Raw genomic sequence first — 18,107 nt, 5'->3', positions numbered from 1 at the left:
AATAACATGACATTGATGTATGTGTATATATACTAATTCTAAGAGAGAAGAAATTAAATTAATGTGTACGTAGGGCTGAGAATCTATGCCAGAAGATTATTTATATCTCTTTATTCATCATGATCACACCTTAATCAAGTTAGAAAATCTGAAACAAAACTGAGAGAATAAAGAATAATATAGCAAAAGAAGAGGCAAGAGAAGACGTAGTGAGGGGAATGAAGCCTGGTCCGAGAAATTGTCACAAAAACTCATCACATGAGTAGTTAGACATCTCGAGTCAGGCGGCATTCCCCACACCATCAATCCCTCACATTCATTGTAATATATGCTATCTAATTAAACAATAATCATCATATACAAACTTTACCCTATAGTACTGCGTGCACAATATGTATATAAGCATGCACTAAAGTGGGAAAAGTGTACTTGTTTCTTTTCTTGGCTTCCAAACAGAACTTGTTATGTTGATTATTACATGCATTCTTGGTGGGAGGTTGGAAAAGATATACAACATACAAGTGTGTGTGCTGATTATTGTTATCTTGACTTCAGAACTCACCATGTCCATGTGTGTGTGTGTGGAAGTTGGAGGCTTCTCTTTGTCGTTAAGACTTTCCAACATTGAGTTTTCAAGATATGTTGCTTAAGATTGGTTAAACTTAAAAAGGTTACGCTCTTCATTTTCATGTTTTATGCATAACCACATCAAAAGTATCAATTTTTATCCTCCATTATTACCGCAAAAATATGTGGAAAAATTGAAAATCGATTTTTTAGTTAATAATTAGTTAATACTGATGTCTTTGCAGAAAAAAAAAAGCTTTTGAAATTATATCAGCTTTGTTACGGTATTATAGATTATAGTAAAAAAGATTTATAGAATCAAATTATTTTTATAAAGAAATTGTAGGAAATAAAAGTCTCTATCAGCTAAGAAGACCATAGTCTCTATAGGTAAAAAAATCAAATATTTTTTGAAACAATTGAATTTTGATTCTAATTATTAATCACAACATTAGTATTTTCTCAAAATTATATGTAATAAATATTTAAAGGAAGAAAAGTGAAAATATATATAGATTAAAAATAAGCGATAAAATTTAAAGTTAAATAGAAATAAAAAATATACCTATTATAATAATAATAATAATAATAATATATTTTTGTGAATAATATTACTGAATCTTTTTAATTATATTATTTTATTAATTTTATTTTTTGTAGAATAAATAGAAAGATAGAGAGTGATAGAAAATGAGAGAGGAAAGAGAAAGAGATATAAAAAAAGAGGGAGACATGAAGTTTGTTAATTTTAGAGAAAAAAATTATTTTAATTGTAATGAAAGAATATTTCATGACATATTTTATTTTGTCAAATTGTTAACATAAAATATAAATTATAAGTTATATATGAGTGAGAATGGTAGAGAGAAATAGAGAAGGAGAGAGATAGATAAGAAGATGGAAGAATAGAATTTACTGAAGAAAAATATTTTATCTTAATTTTATTGAGAAATATATATATATATATATATATATATATATATATATTGGTTGTTAAATTAATAATATAATATAATTATATCTTAATTTTAATTTTAATTTTAATTGTAATTAAAGAATGTCATGTTATTCATTTTTATTGTCAAATTTATAATTAGTTATTGATAATAATATATACAAAAATAAAGTGGGTGAAGCAATGGAATTGATAGAAAAATGATAATAAAAAAGAAAGAAGATGGAAAAAATTCTTTAATTTTAAAAAAAGATATGATTTTAGTTGCAATAAAAGAGCGATATGTAGTATATTTTAATTATAAAATTAATAGTATGTATTTTTTTATTTTTGTTAATTGATTATTAATTAAAAAATTAATTTTATAAAAAAAAAACCAATTTACGAATATTCAAGATGAATTTCATTAATATATTCAAAGGCGAGTGGGGCTGCAACTCAAATTGTACAGTTAGTCGTGTTTATAATATATTTATATGAGAAAATATAGGATAATTTTAAGAATTTAATTTGATATATTATTTTTATACATGTATTTAATTACACAATATCAAATTAATAAAAAATATTTATTTTTTTATATTAATTATATAAATAATTATAAAAAAATAAATATAATTATCTAACTTTATAAAACATTGTACACAAAAATTGAATTCTAATTTCAAAAAAATTATGTATGTGTACAATTTGAATCATCTAAGATATCTTTGAAACTGATTTTATCCATATATATTTGTTGCCTTCTATTTGAAGTAGCTCAAATGATATAATTTTTTTATATTCACTTAAAAATTTATAAATTTAAATCTTTTTATTTTTAGTGAAAAAATTAAAAAATTAAAATAAAAAACAAAAGAAAAGAGTGGTCACTCCTTTTGTGGAGAGTGATGGGGAGTTAGGAAATTAGACGAGTGAGCTTCTAGATATGCTATTATGCCTAATGGGTCCTCTTTATATAAAATTGACAAAAAGAGGTAACATGTGCAGGATGATTAGAGTAGCATATAATGTTTGATGAGTGCTGCTACTAAGTACCAAAACTCATCATCATCATGATTGATGAATGTGTTGTGTTGTGAACTGTTCTAATTTGCCCTGTTGTGTTGTGTTGTGTTGTGTTTTTATGATTATTCGGATTTTTTATCTAAATATTAATTTCCATTTTACGCAAAAGTGGAAAGAGTTATGCAAATGCGTACGCATGGTCATTTTGCAGCACGATGTGAAGGAATTAAAAATATTTCGCAATCAATCTAACTATTAATCTAAATCCTTTTAGCAACTAAGTCCAATAAAATTGACTCAAACTCAACTAAAATTATTTTTATTATACCAGTGTGTTTGATTAATATAAACATATTCTTTTTCATCGTGCTTCTTCTTCTTTGTATTATTCCTTTTTTTTTTCGTATTTCTCCTTTTTTGTCTTCGCATCCTTTCTTCTTCTTATTTGTGTTCCTCCTTCTTTTTCTTCGCATTCCTTCTTCTTCGCATATTTTCTCTCAATTATTATTCTTTTATTGTTGTTGTTGTTGCTGTATTTTTCTTTTCTTTCTTAATTTAATTGAGGTTCATATGGATTCAGAAATAAATTTGATGTGTTTTTATCGATGATTGAGATTTTTTTATTGCTTGTTCAAAACTGAACTAATTTTGGTTTATTTGTGTGTTAATTAAGGTTCACCTGATATTGTTGATAAGTGTTGACTAAATTTTTTATTCCTTTAGTGATTTTGGTTCATTTCTTAGTTTAATTGAGGTTCATTTAGATCTAGAAATAAATTGGATGTATTTTTATTAATGATTGAGTTTTTTTTTACTACTTGTTCAAAACTAAACTAATTTCGGTTCATTTGTTTGTTAATTGAGATTCACCTGATGTTGTTGTTACGTATTGACCAAACTTTTTATTTCTTAAGTAATTTTGGTTCATTTCTTAGTTTAATTGAGGTTTATTTGGATCCATAAATGGATTAGATGTATTTTTGTTGATGATTGAGTCTTTTTGACTACCTGTTCAAAATTGAACTAATTTTAGTTCATTTGTGTGTTAATTGAGATCCACTTGATGCTGCTGATAGGTATTGACCAAATCTTTTAGCATCCAAATGAATCTCAAATAAACTAAGAAATGAATCAAAATTACTTAAAGAATAAAAGATTTGGTCAATACTTATCAGCAGCATCAAGTGAACATCAATTAACACACAAATGAATCGAAATAAACTAAAAAATGAACCAAAATTATTTAATAATTGCATCAGAAAAAATCAGAGCCAAGATATTAGCAAAATATTGGTGTTGTTGGTGATGACGATACGAAAGAGAAGAAGAAGAATCTACGTGTGCAAATTTAAAAAAAAAAAAGAGGAGGAGGAGGAGGAGGAAATGGAGAGGGAGAAGAAGACGCGTAATTTGAAAAATGGTTATAACAACTTGGTTAAGTATTTTGCTTGGATGTAGAGATTTTCATATTTGCTACACATCCAAGAAAATAAGCAATATTGCCATCTAAGTCCAACCAAGTAGATCCAACACCAACAAAAACTACTCTCATTAAAAAGAGCGTGATTACACGTGCCACATCATTCTTCTAACCAAGTCATTTACGTTCACGCGCGGAGTTTTACGTTATCGTCGCCGTCATTGTCTTTTTCTTCTTCACATTCCTCCTTCTCTTTCTCCTCCTTCTCTTCCTGCTCCTCCTCTCCTTTTCCTTCTCCTTCTCTTTCGCATGTTTTCTCTTTATCGTCATTCTTTTATTGCTTCTGTTATTGTTTTTATTGCAGTAGAAGGTGAGGAGAAAGAGTTTTGAATTATGCAAGACAATAAGTCCAAAGGCACCTTAATTTAATGAATCAAAATTATATCGTGCTTGAGACACAATTAACTCAGAAATGAATTGAAATTGCATAATGGATTGCGACACATTTAACTCAAAAATGAAACGAAATTACATAACAATTGCGACACAATTAATTGACAAATGAACCGAAATTTACCATAATGATTGCGACACATAAACTCATTTCGAAAACAAGCACACAAACAAGACTGAATCATGAACAAAACACATCTAAAATTAATTTTTGATTAGACAACATCATTAATATGTTTCTTCTTTTTTTTATATTTTTTATATTTTTCTTGGTTTTATTCCTCTCAAGAGATTAAATCAAAAGGAATTTTGAGAAAATGAAATAAGAAGGTGAAGATGAAGAAGTAAAAGATTAAAAAAGAAGAAGCAGTAGAAGATGAGAAGAAAGAGGCGAAAGAGTTTTGAGTTGTGTAGGACAACGACTCCAAATGCACCTTAATTCACTCAAAAATGAACCGAAATTATATAATGGATTACGACACAATTAACTCAGAAATGAACCGAAATTACATAATGGATTACGACACAATTAACTCAGAAATGAACCGAAATTACATCATGGTTGTGACACATAAACTCAGTTCGAAAATATGCACACAAACAAGAGTGAATCATGAACAAAAACGCATCCAAAATTAATTTTGGATCAGACAACGTTATTAATATATTTTTTTGTTTGGTATTTTCTTCTTTTTTCTTGATTTTATTCCTTTTAAAAAGTGAAACTAGAAGAACTATAAGAAAATAAAAAAAAAGACGATGAAGAAGAAAAAGATGAAAAAGAAGAAGAATAAGCAGCAGAAGATAAAGAAAAAGAAGAGAAAATTTTTTGAATTGTGCAGGACAACGAGTCCAAATACATCTTAATTTATTCAAAAATGAATCGAAATTATATAATGATTGTGACATAATTAACTTAGAAATGAACCAAAATTACATAATGGATTGCGATACAATTAACTCAAAAATGAACTGAAATTACATAACAATTGCGACATAATTAACTCAAAAATGAACCAAAATTACATAATGATTGCGACATATAAATTCAGTTCGAAAATAAGCACACAAACAAGACTGAATCGTGAACAAAAACACATCTAAAATCAATTTTGGATCGGATAACATCATCAATATGGCAAAAATTCAACAATAATAATAACAATAATGACGATAACGATAACAACAAAGAAGAAGAAGCCGTTTACGTTCAAAGTGAGAAATTGTTTATGTTTAAAAGTCAGTTACGTGTAAGTGGCACCTAGATGTAAAGGAGGTTATAAAAGTGGGAAGTTGTTTATGTATAACTTGGTTAGACTTGGTTAGTGAAATCATTTGGACGCAGAATATTATTGTAATAAGATAATGATGAGTGGTGGCGGTGAAAGAAGAGTGCCAGTAAAGAGTTGGGGTTGTGGTATTAAATAAATTAAAGATTAAAGTTAAATTTTTTTATAAGAGTAAAATTGAAAAAAAAATATTACTAGATGTTAACTATTAAAAAATTAACTATAAAGATAAAATTTAAATTTATTTAAACGTTAAAGATAAAATTAAATTAAATTAAATATTAAGAGTATTTAAAAAAATAAACATAAACATTAAAAATAAAGAATATATTTTATCTGATAATGAAAAACTTTCATTATTTTTAGTTATTACTTTTATTTTTGGTTAAAATTGTTAATTATTTCTTAAGTTTTGATAGAGAAATTAATACAGTTCAATCAGGTTAATCGAAATTGATCAACTAGTTAATTTTGTTGAAACAAAAAATTATGATGCAAATTCAAATAAAGTCAATTTTACGTGAAATTGATATTTAATTTTCATAACGGTTCTTAGATATCAACTTCATGTGAAGTACACTTTACCGGTGACATTTACGTTGGTCATTCATGATCTTTGTCTAACATAATTGGAATCTTTTTTTTTTTTGCAAAAACATCCTTAGCCTATTATTGCAATATCAATACTATATCTCTTTTTTATTACAAGAATAACTCAATAGTGATCATTTACCATTATATCCCTACTTCATTATTGTGTCATTTAAAACTACATTAATGACTAATTTAAATATTAAATAAAATAATTAGTCTTCTAAATAGCAAAACAACAGAAATCTAAAACCTCTTAGGGTTCATATGGAGCACGCAGATTTTACTGGAGACAATAATGGTGGTTCAGATGGTGGCACAAGAGAAGTGCGATCCCGATAGATTCTCTCTAATGTATGAATATTGTATTTTATCACATAATTTCTTCTTCCTTCCACATTAATGGTTCTCTGTGGTTTTATGTTCATTTTTTCATAGATTTAAATCTGTTTCTTGCATATAGTTGTCTATATTTCTTGCTTGGACATTAATGTTTCTTCTTCCTTTTGTTTTTTTAATCGATATTGGGTTTGATAGCATAAGGAAGATTATTTTCTACAGTTTTAACGCTTTCTTCTATTTTACTTATTTTAGAATTTAATAAATTTAAAAAATATATATAGAACCAGAACAGTGCTATTATTTTCATGTTAGTGGTTTCTGCACTTTGATTTATTAGAATACTATTTGTTTTATGTTTTTCCAGTTACAAATAAAATTGTCGAGTAAGATCTTGAAGTATATGATAAAATAGAAGATAGAGTATTCTTTGATGAGATGATAGAAGAGTCGGATGATACAGAGAAATTTCAAAGAATGTATCAAGTTGAAAAAGGTCAAACAAAAACCACAACGATGTGGTATTTGTCGCATTGGAAGGGCACAATAAAAAATTTTGTCCATTGGCAAATGACATTCAGCAGACTAATGCGAGCTGTGCAACTTCTCATGGCATAATTAAGAACCCTTTTGAGGAAGGTTTGGATGCAGATGGAGAAATGATAATATTTGGTTTAACGATTTGCGTACCACATGTTAATTATATAATTTTTATTAATAAGAGTGGAGATTCATCAATATTTTGTTTGCAGGGATTGCATCTGATATTAAAAAAGATTATGAAGAACAAGAATTTTGGACAGAAGGTTGTGATGCAAGTGCCGACATGGAACTTATTGAAGAGTTCTCATTGTAATATTATATGAATTTTTATTATGTGCTAATTAAATAAAACTTGGGTAATAGAACTTTGTGTATGAATTTTCATGATGAATTTGGTAATTCAATAGAACTTAGTGAATGGAATTCTGAATTTGTTTTGGTAAATAAAATTTGGTGAATAGATTTCTGGATTAATTAGTTAAATAATATGGCATCATGTATATAATTAATCAATATGTCTTTGAAACTTACAATACCGACACCGTGGGATTAAACTTTTCTGTCGTAGACAACCATTGAAGAACCCAAACACCAGAGTCGCGACTAAAAGTTCAGTGGCAATATTAACTAGTTAGTATCAATAAAAGATCACTTTAATTAAAGATGTAAATAAAAGATTCACTGCAATTATGTGTACCTTTGAGGATAATTAGCACCCCCTAACTTTTTTCACATCAAAATTCATGAAATATTTTCTTTCAGGAATATCACCTTTTAGGTAATGCCCAAAAGTTACCATATCTGATAATCTTATAGCCTTAAAATTTCGTTCATGACTAATCTATTAAGATTTATGTATTATTTTACATATAGTCTGTGTATAAAGAAATGGGTTATGGACATCTTACCAAGGATTTCATAATTTCTTATCTTAGCTCAACTTGATCATCATTTAGATTAGAATCAAACTGATATAATTTTTCATCCAATAAGCTAATAACCATATACCAGCGGTCACCTTCTTCCTTAATTGGGACATAAATCTACAGCAGATAGTTAATTGTGGGTCATTTCAAAGAGCTATGAGTATTCTCATTAATATATTCTTAACACCAATTAGCTATTAAAAAAAATATTCATCAACAATTATTCATCAACAATTATTCACTCACTTTCTCTAATTAACAAAGTTCAATTATGTCCTACTCAACTATAAGTTTCAACAAATATATTTGGAAAAGAAAAATGCAAGATTATTTAATGAGCTTTCTTGTTTCATGGTTAGATTTATTCTATTAGCTTATAGTTAATCTCATGCATGTCTTTTCATTGATCTTTTGTGTGGAACACCATCAATTTCAGACTTCTAAACATAAAAATATTATGAAACTAAACCATCACAGCTATAGATCTGTTGATGAATAAGAAGAAAAACGTTGAAAGAAAAAAAATAAAAAATGGAAACCTGAGAAACGACTCTGATGGCTTGAGAAATGGCTAGAAGTCTTGGGTCTTCTTTGAGGCCATAATATTCCGCGAAGATTTTCTTTTCTTCTTTTGTTTCTTTTCTGATTTTCTGTCTCAAGTGTGAAGTATATGTCTCTGTGTATGTATGTGTGACAGCTTCCATGACTTCCTTTTCGAAGAACACCACACGAAGTAGATGACCAAGAGAGGAGAAGAACACAAATTTTAGAGGCGGATTGGACAGGGGTGCAAAATAGTCTCGATCCAGGCTCTGATAGTTGCATGCGTACATGGGTAGTCTTGAACCAGACCTAACAGTTGATGCTAGTGCCAGTTTTCATCGCAGTAGTGAAGAAGAAGAGACCCCATCTGCAAAACATATAAGACCACGTCTCTGGTGGCTATGTTTCTTGTACCTATTGGTGGCTAGAAATTGACCAACCAACGAAGAGATGACACGTGGTGTTCTTTAGTGTTGTAGTTATTATAGATGATAGGATATAATCAGATTGTCCAATATAAAGGTTTCGTTTCCAAAATCCAGCAACACAATGGACAATGAACAATGAGAAAAGAAATTTATTTATTTATTTTAAAAATGGATAAAATTAATATTAGTTAACATAAAAAATTTAAGAGAAAATTTTATTCTCTTCTCCTACGAGATGTTAAAATGACATTTTTCTTCTTTCTATTTTATAAATGTACATTCCCTTTCCTTTTAACTTCTAAAAAATCTCCTTTTTAGTCTATTTTAAACTTTTTGTATTAATTAATGTTAATTTTATCCATCTTTTAAGAAAAAAATTATTTTTTAAAAAAATCCATTAACAAAAATTTTATTTTTTATCATTAAATTTTTCTTACCAAAATACTCTTTAATAAATTATTCTTTTATTGATTAAATTATATTTTTACCAAAATATTTTTTAAAAAAATAATAATTAAATTATTTTCTTCTAAGATACCTACCCTTCAATAATTTTTTATTTATTAAATTGTGATTTTACTAAAATTTTTGTTAACAATTATTTTTATATTTACTATTAATTTTTTGATATCAATATATATTATTTTAACATTAAATAAAAAAATCTTACTACTGTTAATATGTATAACAATTAATATATATTGATATTGAAAAATAATCTTACTAAAATTTTTTATTTAATGTTAAAATAATATATATAGATATTAAAAAAGTAATAGTAAAATATAAAAAAAATTGTTAAAAAAATTTTTGGTAAAATTATAATTTAATAATTAAAAACTTATTGAAGATTATTTTAGAAAAAATAATATAATTATTAAATTTTTTTAAGATATAATTTAATTAATAAAAAAATAATTTATTAAAAGATATTTTGGTAAGTAAAATTTAATAATAAAAAATAAAATTTTTGTTAGTGGGTATATTTTTAAAAAATAATTTTTTTCTTAAAAAATGGATAAAGTTAACATTAGTTAACACAAAAAATTTAAAATAGACTAAAGATAAGATTTTTTAAAAGTTAGAAGGTAGGAGAATGTATATTTATAAAATAGAGGGGAGGAGAATATCATTTTAGCATCTCGCAGGAGAGATGAGTAGAATTTTCTCAAAATTTAAAATAGATTAAAGATGAGATGTTTTAGAAGTTAAAAGAGAGGAGAACGTACATTTATAAAATAGAGGAGATAAAAATGTCATTTTAGCATTTCACACGAAGAAAGTGAAATTTTCTCAAATTTTAATTTTGTTCAAATTAATGTTTCATTAATATATTATTTATTTTTTTTCCTTTGTCAATGTTTAGTAAAAGCATAAACTTTATCCAAGTTGATTAATGCATTTATCGCAACTAAACGGATCATAATCATGATCAACACTCAAAATATCATATATGCCATGCCTGTAATTATCCTAGCCACCAATGAACATAGCCACCAGAAACTACACCAATATATAATAAGAGAAAGAGGAAGGGAATCATTTGTAAAAACGTTAAATATTAGGAAGTATTTAATAAAAACAAAAATATATATTTGTATTTAATCTATACTGTTAGATATAATAATAAAATGATCTAACAGTTTAAATTAAAAACTATATTAAAAGACTAACGTTAATCCCAAAGATAATTGGGACCAACAAATCAACCACCCACTTCACCTAAGTTTTTACCAAAAGTTATTTGGCAAAATTTTTTAAAATAAATTTGCCTCACAAACCAAACTTAACCTTGCTAAACCCTATCAGAGACAACGGCTGCAGCCCCCACCACCAGCTGCCATTCGCCCTCTTCTCCTCGCCGTAGAATCTCTGTTCGAACACATCGCCGCTTCACCGTCGCACGTCGGTCATCTTGTCGGTCGCCTCTTCGGTCACCTCGCTGTTGCTCACCTCTACGGTAAGCACTCCTCGGCCTCCTCCCTCACTAGCCACTGCTTGCTGCTTGCTTGCTTCAGTGCTTTGTCAGTTTTATTTTTAAAAATTTTATTGATTTATTCTTCAATCTTCAATACTTCTTCAGTGCTTCTTCTCTCGGTCGTTGTCGCCGTCGTTGACCCAACCAGCGTCGGTCACCTCACCCGCGTCCCTCTCCTTGCTACTTCACGGTTGGTCTACTTCGTCTCTGTCGCGGGTTCGCCGCCCAAATTGCCTTTCTGTTCTGCGCCGCGAGTGATGTCGCTGTTTGCTTCTTGGACGTCGTCGACGGTAAGCTTCTCGCCTCTAACCTTGTCGTTCTTCCCTGACTTCCTATATCGTCGCCGTGGATTCTTCAATTACTCTTAAATTAATTTTGGGTTCATCTTTTTTTCCAATTAATTTTAATATTCTGAGCTGAGTTCGTATTCTGAGTTTAGAATTGGATTATTTATTTAATTTGTTGAATGCTAGCGTGATTCTGAATTCAATTAGAATTCAATTTAATTTGAATTCTGAGTTTGGAATTGGATTCAATTTAGTTTTTGTTGATGTATTTTCAGTTTAGTTTGGATGCTGATTAATGGATTAGAATCCTAAAAACTAAATATGGTTATATGCATTCAGCAGGTTTAGAAATTTTTTATTTTGTAAACTTTTAATGATAAATTATGGACATTGTGAAACTTTGAAATTAGTTTAGAAACGATTGAATTTGAATATCTGAAATTATATATTGAATTTTAATAAATTTATTGCATATTTAATTAAACTAGTTTTGACTCTGGTTGGACCTTTGAACCATTGAACCAGTCACTCGACCAGTTCAATGGCCGGTTTGGTTTTTGCAACCTTGGTTACATAGCCCAGAACGGCAGAAACCAACGGCGACCTAATCACTCCATCATACACCAGCAGCCACTATGCGTTCTCTCTCTGCCGTTGCTATTGCTATGTAATCTCTCTATCTCCCCAACCTTTTTCTTTCTCTCCTCACATTGTTCTACACTTCTACCCACCAGCATCCTTTGCCGCCGACTGCGAACTCTGCTGCCGGCACCGCAATGAACACCGTCTCCTTCAGAAACAAAGTTTTGCGTTCTCATTCTTCATGTTCTATTAGTTATCCTTTCTCTTTCTGGTACATAGTTTTGTGTCTCTTGTTTTATTTAATCCAAATATTCGTTATTTTTTTTTCTCTTCCTCTGTGAATTGAATTTATTTATTTTTAAACTTTATTCGATTCAGCTGGATGATTAAACCCTGCAGCATTATGAAATAAAATAAAATCTTCTAAAAAAGTGAGAAGATTTGTTTCTTCGGCTGATTTTAGAGATTAGTAGTTGTAAGTGAGATATGTGCGTTAACTTTCAGGTATTTATAGTTCATTGAGGGAAGAAGAAAGTATAGGTGGTTTTTCTGCACTTAGAAATGTGGGAAAACCTAAAAAGGATGGTATTCTTGGAACTGCAAGCACCCCTAAGCAGCTGCACTCATTATGGATAAAGGAGTTAGCAAAGGTATTTCCTTATCATTGTTGATTATCAGTTGCTTAGATCAATATAATATCGAATGTGAATTTGCCTGGTGCCTCCTTTGATTTACTTTTCATCTTTTATTTGGACTTGGCATAAGTGAAGAAACCCTGTTGCTTTATGAAAGAATGATCTAATTAACATTCTGGAACCTTATTAGCTTTTTGGATATAGCCAATGTGGTATGCCATACTTTCAGATGTATCAAAAAATATTTTAATAATTTGTATGCCATAGCCATATATATGAAGAACATTAGAGGACCTACATAAAGCTGTAACTGTGCTCCATCATAATTGATGAAAGCACATTAATTATGTCTCATCTTTCAGGTTTGGTGATGAGTAAATTTTTCTCTGTTGCTGTGATTCTAATCTCTGTCTTCTGGGTACATTTCTATATATTCAGTAGCATAGTTTAAATAGTAATTTTATAGATCAATCATTAAAGAAAATCACTAAGTTGTTGAAATAAGCTCAATTTGGCATTTTCATTGTATAATTATTAAAGATTTGATGACACATGAAAAAATGATCACAACAAACGTAACTTCGCTTGAACTTCAATATTGTCATCCTCAGTAGTACATATTAACATTTGTACTGTTTAATGTTGATGATAGCCACATCTGCGTTTTCTGCATGCTTCTATTAGATATATAGATATATAAATAATGGATCAATCCCTTTTAACAACAACATTACTCCCTTTTAATTTGTATCTCAGGACAGTTCTACTACCACTTAATTTTAAGTTTATCTAGCTTTTTTAATAGGTTAGTTCTGGTTTAACTCTTTATGAGATGAAAATAGTGTGATTAAACTTTATTCAATTCATCGGGAACTCTTTAATCGTTGTGATATGTCCTGCCCAAATAGAACCTTAATTTTCTTGTGTATGACTAGATCCTACTGCTTTATGAAAAATTGAACCAATTAACATTCTGGAACCTTAATTTGCTTCTGATTTGCTTGTCACTTGAATGTAATCAAACACAAATGGAAGGATGAAGGCCCTAGTTTGCTTCTGTTTTGCTTGCCATTTAGGTTCACTTCACCACTAGTCCACTACCATTAAACACAATGTAGTAAGTGTCTTGCATATGATGGTCTGCAGTTCTTGATTTATCATATCACACAGATTATATTATTATTATTAATACATGAAAAAGTTGAGAAGTAGATGAAACACCATCTCTGGAATCATTTTGGAACCTATTTGAATTACAAACTAATAGTTTACAATTAAGTGATGATGAGGAATAAAATGAGAAAAAAAATTAGAAAAGGAGGAAACAAAGGTTGAGATATAGATTATGAGATAAAGGGAATTCTAAACAAATATTGATGACTAAAAGGTGATATTTGGATATGTATCATGTTGCTAAATGCCAAACTTGTGGGTTTTTATGTTGCACTCACCTGAATTTTTTCCTTCTGGTTTCAGGTTCTTGAATCACCTCTGGATAGATGCAGGAGTGTGTTGAGGTAGTGAAACACCTAAATATCACTTATTTTTATAGTGAAACGTTCACTTAACTTATGGTCATTGTTATGTTTTGTGTGTATCAGTAGAACTAGTTCATGTCGAGTTAAAAATGTTATTAGCTAATTTTTTGGGGGAGTGAGAGCGAAAGAGAGAAGTTTTAGTGCTTTGTGTTGAATAATTCTAAGTTACATGGCTACAAGATGGCCACGGGTGTTAACACCCACTTACCTTTCTCAGATTATAAGAACCCAAAAGAACCCTTCAAAGGCTCTTCAAATTTTCAATGATGCCAAAACCAAGTACCCTAATTACTCCCACAATGGTCCTGTCTATGCAACCATGATCAGCATCCTTGGAGCTTCAGGGAGGATCAATGACATGAGGAGTTTGATTGAGCAGATGAGGGAGGATTCATGTGAGTGCAAAGATTCAATCTTTGTGTCTGCTATCAAGACGTATGTGAAAGCTGGGATGCTAGATGAAGCTGTCTCTTTGTATAGGGATATTCCTCGCTTTAATTGTGTGAATTGGACTGAATCTTTCAATACCCTGATGGAGATAATGGTGAATGAGGACCGGCTTGAATCTGCTTACCGGCTCTTTGTAGAGAGCTCTTGTGGCTGGGTGGTGAAGTCTCGTGTTCCAGCCTTGAACTTGTTTATGTATGCTCTCTGCCAGAAGGGCCGCTCTGATTTGGCGTTGCAGATATTCCAGGAGATGGATTTTCAAGGTTGCTACCCGAATAGGGACAGCTATGTGATCTTGATGAAGGGATTGTGCCATGATATGAGGTTACATGAGGCCAAACATCTTTTGTATTCAATGTTTTGGAGAATATCGCAAAAAGGTAACGGTGAGGATATTGTAGTTTATAGAACACTTTTGGATGCTTTGTGTGATGAGGGAAAATTCGATGAAGCTATGGAGATTCTAGGTAAAATCTTGAGGAAAGGACTGAAAGCACCCAAGCGATGTTATAACCGACTTGATCTTGGTCAGTGTCGTGATGGTAAAGATATAGAAGGCATTAAACGCTTGATTCATGAAGCTTTAGTCAGGGGCTCAGTTCCTAGTTTGGCAAGTTATACAGCCATGGCTGTTGATTTATACAGCGAAGGGAAAATCGACGAGGCCGATAAAGTTATTATTGAAATGCAGAGCAAAGGATTTAAACCAACACACACTATCTTTGAGGCAAAGGTAGCTGCATTGTGCAAGGTTAGTGAAGTGGATGAAGCTATAAAGGCAATTGAGGAGGACATGGTGGAAGCAAATTGTCTTCCAACTGCTAGAATGTACACTATTCTCTTGAAAAACCTTCATAATCTCGGATTTTTGACGGCGGTGCTCAAGAGTTTGAATAAGATGTCAAAAACAGTAGGTTTCAATACTGACAAGGAAACTTATTGCATTTTGTTGGAAATGCTTTGTCATGAAAGGAGATATCTTGAAGCAAGCGAAATTATGGAAAAAATGTCACATAAATCATATTGGCCATGTGAAGACAGTTACAATTCACTGATTAAGGGTCTTTGCGGTCTTGGAAGACAATATGAAGCTGTTATGTGGTTGGAGGAAATGATAAGCCAAGGAAAGTTTCCAGAAGTTTCTGTATGGTATTCATTGACATCTTTGTTTTGTGTCTCGGATAAGATGGAAGTGTATAATGAGACATTTAGCTGCCTAACAAGTTTATGATTCTTTTACTGTTGTAGTTGTATAGTAACTAAATTACTAGAATACTATACTTCAAATTCTTTTATTTACTTTAGTGCTTCTCTATTAGCTTCAAAGACATCACATTAATAGTCGCCAAAAAAAAAAAGACATCACATTAATAGAAATACAGATATATCATTTGATACAATTCTCTTAGTGTCTTGGCCCTTGGGATAGATTTTTGCTATGTTTTCTATCCACCCAAAATATGAGAATAATGTGGCGGATTTTCTCTGGGAATCAGATTCCTGGGAATGTTTGGGTTGAGAATTTGGCTGGTACATGATTCCTGAATCCTGAGAATGATAATCTTAAGAATCAAACTTCCTGGGTTTGGTTGACAGTTATATTGTAGGAAATATTGTGTTAATTTTTTTTAAAATATCCCTAATAATTTCAACTTAGAAATAGACCATTTTTACAACAAAATTATCAAAAACCATTATTTTACCTGCAATTCTTCACATCATAAGAATCAAATAAATTAAAATTGCTGATGTAGGTGTCAACAATTATAAAACAAATTGTTGTAAAATGCTCAAATTGATATTTCACTTAACTCTAATGCTCAAATTCTTTTTTCTGATTGTATGGAAACTGAATCAATGGTTCAAGCTCTTCTTTGAAACACCCTCTCTTTATGACAGTTCCTTAGGTATGTCCATAATCAATTAATCTTCTCTCTGTAATGCTCAATGGTAATTTTTTTAAGAGGTTCTTCACTTTTCATTAATGTGATGCTTTCTTGTAATGGCCAACCATGTCATGTGCATGTGGCAGGGTTGTTAACCAAAACTGCTGGATTTAAACAAAACTGCTGAGACCTTGGAGGTACACGCAATGACTTTTCCTCCCTCCTCATATTAATTTAATTTAATCATCTATTCTATTGTTTGTTACTTAGATTTACTCTTAGATTTTTTATTTTATTATTGTTGTCTTTAACTATTGTTTTCTCATTTTAACGCTTGAACCAAGAAAAGGCACAAGTGTAGGGCGATATTGTCGAGCAGGTTAAGCTAATGGATCCACCATGGAATAGAAACCACGCAACAAACGGCAATCATCAACACATAAATACAAGCTGCTGCTAACTTTTGAGATGACACAAATGGCAATGTCTATCAATGCAAACTGTATGTGGTAAAAAAAAGCTTGTTCTGATAGAGTTATGATGCCAATAATTTTGATTTCTTACAATTGGTAGACATAAAACTTGTTCATGCTGCTTTTGAAAGAGATCATCCATCTAGTAAGCCTTCTAGTGAGATAATACATCTGTATAATTCTTTTTGAGATTATGTAGTGATTTCTTATGTCCATATTTATCATCTCACTGTCAAACTTATACAAAGAAACTTAGAGCAAGACTTTTCAATGTGAATTCCCTGTTAGAATACATTGCTACTTGTTCATTTCTAAGGTATGTGGCTTCTTCATTTGCCTTCAAATGTTGATGAGGCTGAGACATCTCTGTTAATACTTGTCTCTTAATCTCTTTAGCTTTAATACTTGTGATCTTGTTTGTCAATTATTGTTCTTGTTCTTTGATCGTTCGAATTTTTTAGCTGTTAATGGGGAACCCTGAGTTAAAGTGCTTGAATTTGAAAAATTTAAGTTGTGTTTTTTTTCTCCAACTAACTGAACTAAGAATTGCTTTGAGAAACGGTCATAAGGGCTCTGTACCAATTGAATGGTTGTTCTTCTACTTGTGCATTTTTTTTTTCACGGTATCTCCCAATCCGACAGGTTAAGGATTAATCTGTCGTGCTTCATTTTAAGATTTGCTGCTTGCAGCTGTTTAATAAATTGCTGAATATACAAGGCAAAATTCAAACCTCAACACTTGCTTCATTGAACTAGTAAACTAACTAGTTGAACTGGTTTTCACCGGTATCACTAGACTGGACCGATTGAAAGTTTGATTTATCAGTTTTTTGGTCGAACTAACCGATCCGGTCCAATTCTTACAATACTAGTAAAAATAACGGTTGTATTAAATCGTCATTTTAATATAACAAAAATAACAATTTTCAATTCTCATTTGAAACAGTAAAAAACCGTTTAGGGTTGGGTAGTGCAAGGGAGCCAATGGCCTAAGCGTACAATGTGTACAATGGGCTAAATTTTTAGTCCATGAGTAAAATGAACATCACCCATACTATCCAGAATAACCATCCGGATACCAGGGATAATAAACATCCCATGTTATAAAATCACTCATCCCAAAAATTTAAGTTGATTTTGGAGTTCACCAAGGATTGAACCCTTGACCTTTCGGATTTAGAACTCTAATACCATATCATGAAACCACTCATCCTAAAAG

The 18,107-nt window shown here is 30.3% G+C and overlaps 1 protein-coding gene and 2 long non-coding RNA genes across 3 annotated transcripts; 2 read left to right on the top strand and 1 right to left on the bottom strand.

The window, feature by feature from the left end:
• Positions 1-7,636: 7,636 nt before the first annotated feature.
• Positions 7,637-9,053, bottom strand: LOC112802385 (uncharacterized). Its single transcript, XR_011882365.1, has 2 exons — positions 8,631-9,053; positions 7,637-8,208 (listed from the first exon to the last, which is right to left on the bottom strand). It is a non-coding gene; the product is annotated as an uncharacterized lncRNA (long non-coding RNA).
• A 1,724-nt stretch (positions 9,054-10,777) lies between these two features.
• Positions 10,778-15,929, top strand: LOC112802384 (pentatricopeptide repeat-containing protein At1g05600). Its single transcript, XM_025845570.3, has 4 exons — positions 10,778-11,022; positions 11,146-11,330; positions 12,414-12,559; positions 14,021-15,929. Exon 4 carries the CDS (start codon positions 14,252-14,254, stop codon positions 15,758-15,760), a length of 1,509 nt encoding a protein of 502 aa, XP_025701355.1. The 5' UTR covers positions 10,778-11,022; positions 11,146-11,330; positions 12,414-12,559; positions 14,021-14,251; the 3' UTR covers positions 15,761-15,929.
• A 566-nt stretch (positions 15,930-16,495) lies between these two features.
• Positions 16,496-17,261, top strand: LOC140184749 (uncharacterized). The gene is made up of 2 exons (XR_011882364.1): positions 16,496-16,612; positions 16,765-17,261. It is a non-coding gene; the product is annotated as an uncharacterized lncRNA (long non-coding RNA).
• Positions 17,262-18,107: the final 846 nt, after the last annotated feature.

The sequence above is a fragment of the Arachis hypogaea genome, chromosome 5, assembly GCF_003086295.3.
Source record: "Arachis hypogaea cultivar Tifrunner chromosome 5, arahy.Tifrunner.gnm2.J5K5, whole genome shotgun sequence".
Classification (NCBI taxonomy): domain Eukaryota; kingdom Viridiplantae; phylum Streptophyta; class Magnoliopsida; order Fabales; family Fabaceae; genus Arachis; species Arachis hypogaea.
Note: the sequence above shows the minus strand (reverse complement) of the source record. Positions and strands in the feature narration are given on the sequence as shown.

Coding starts and splice junctions, on each gene's coding strand:
- LOC112802384 (XM_025845570.3), top strand. CDS start 14,252: ATGGCTACAAGATGGCCACGGGTGTTAACACCCACTTACCTTTCTCAG.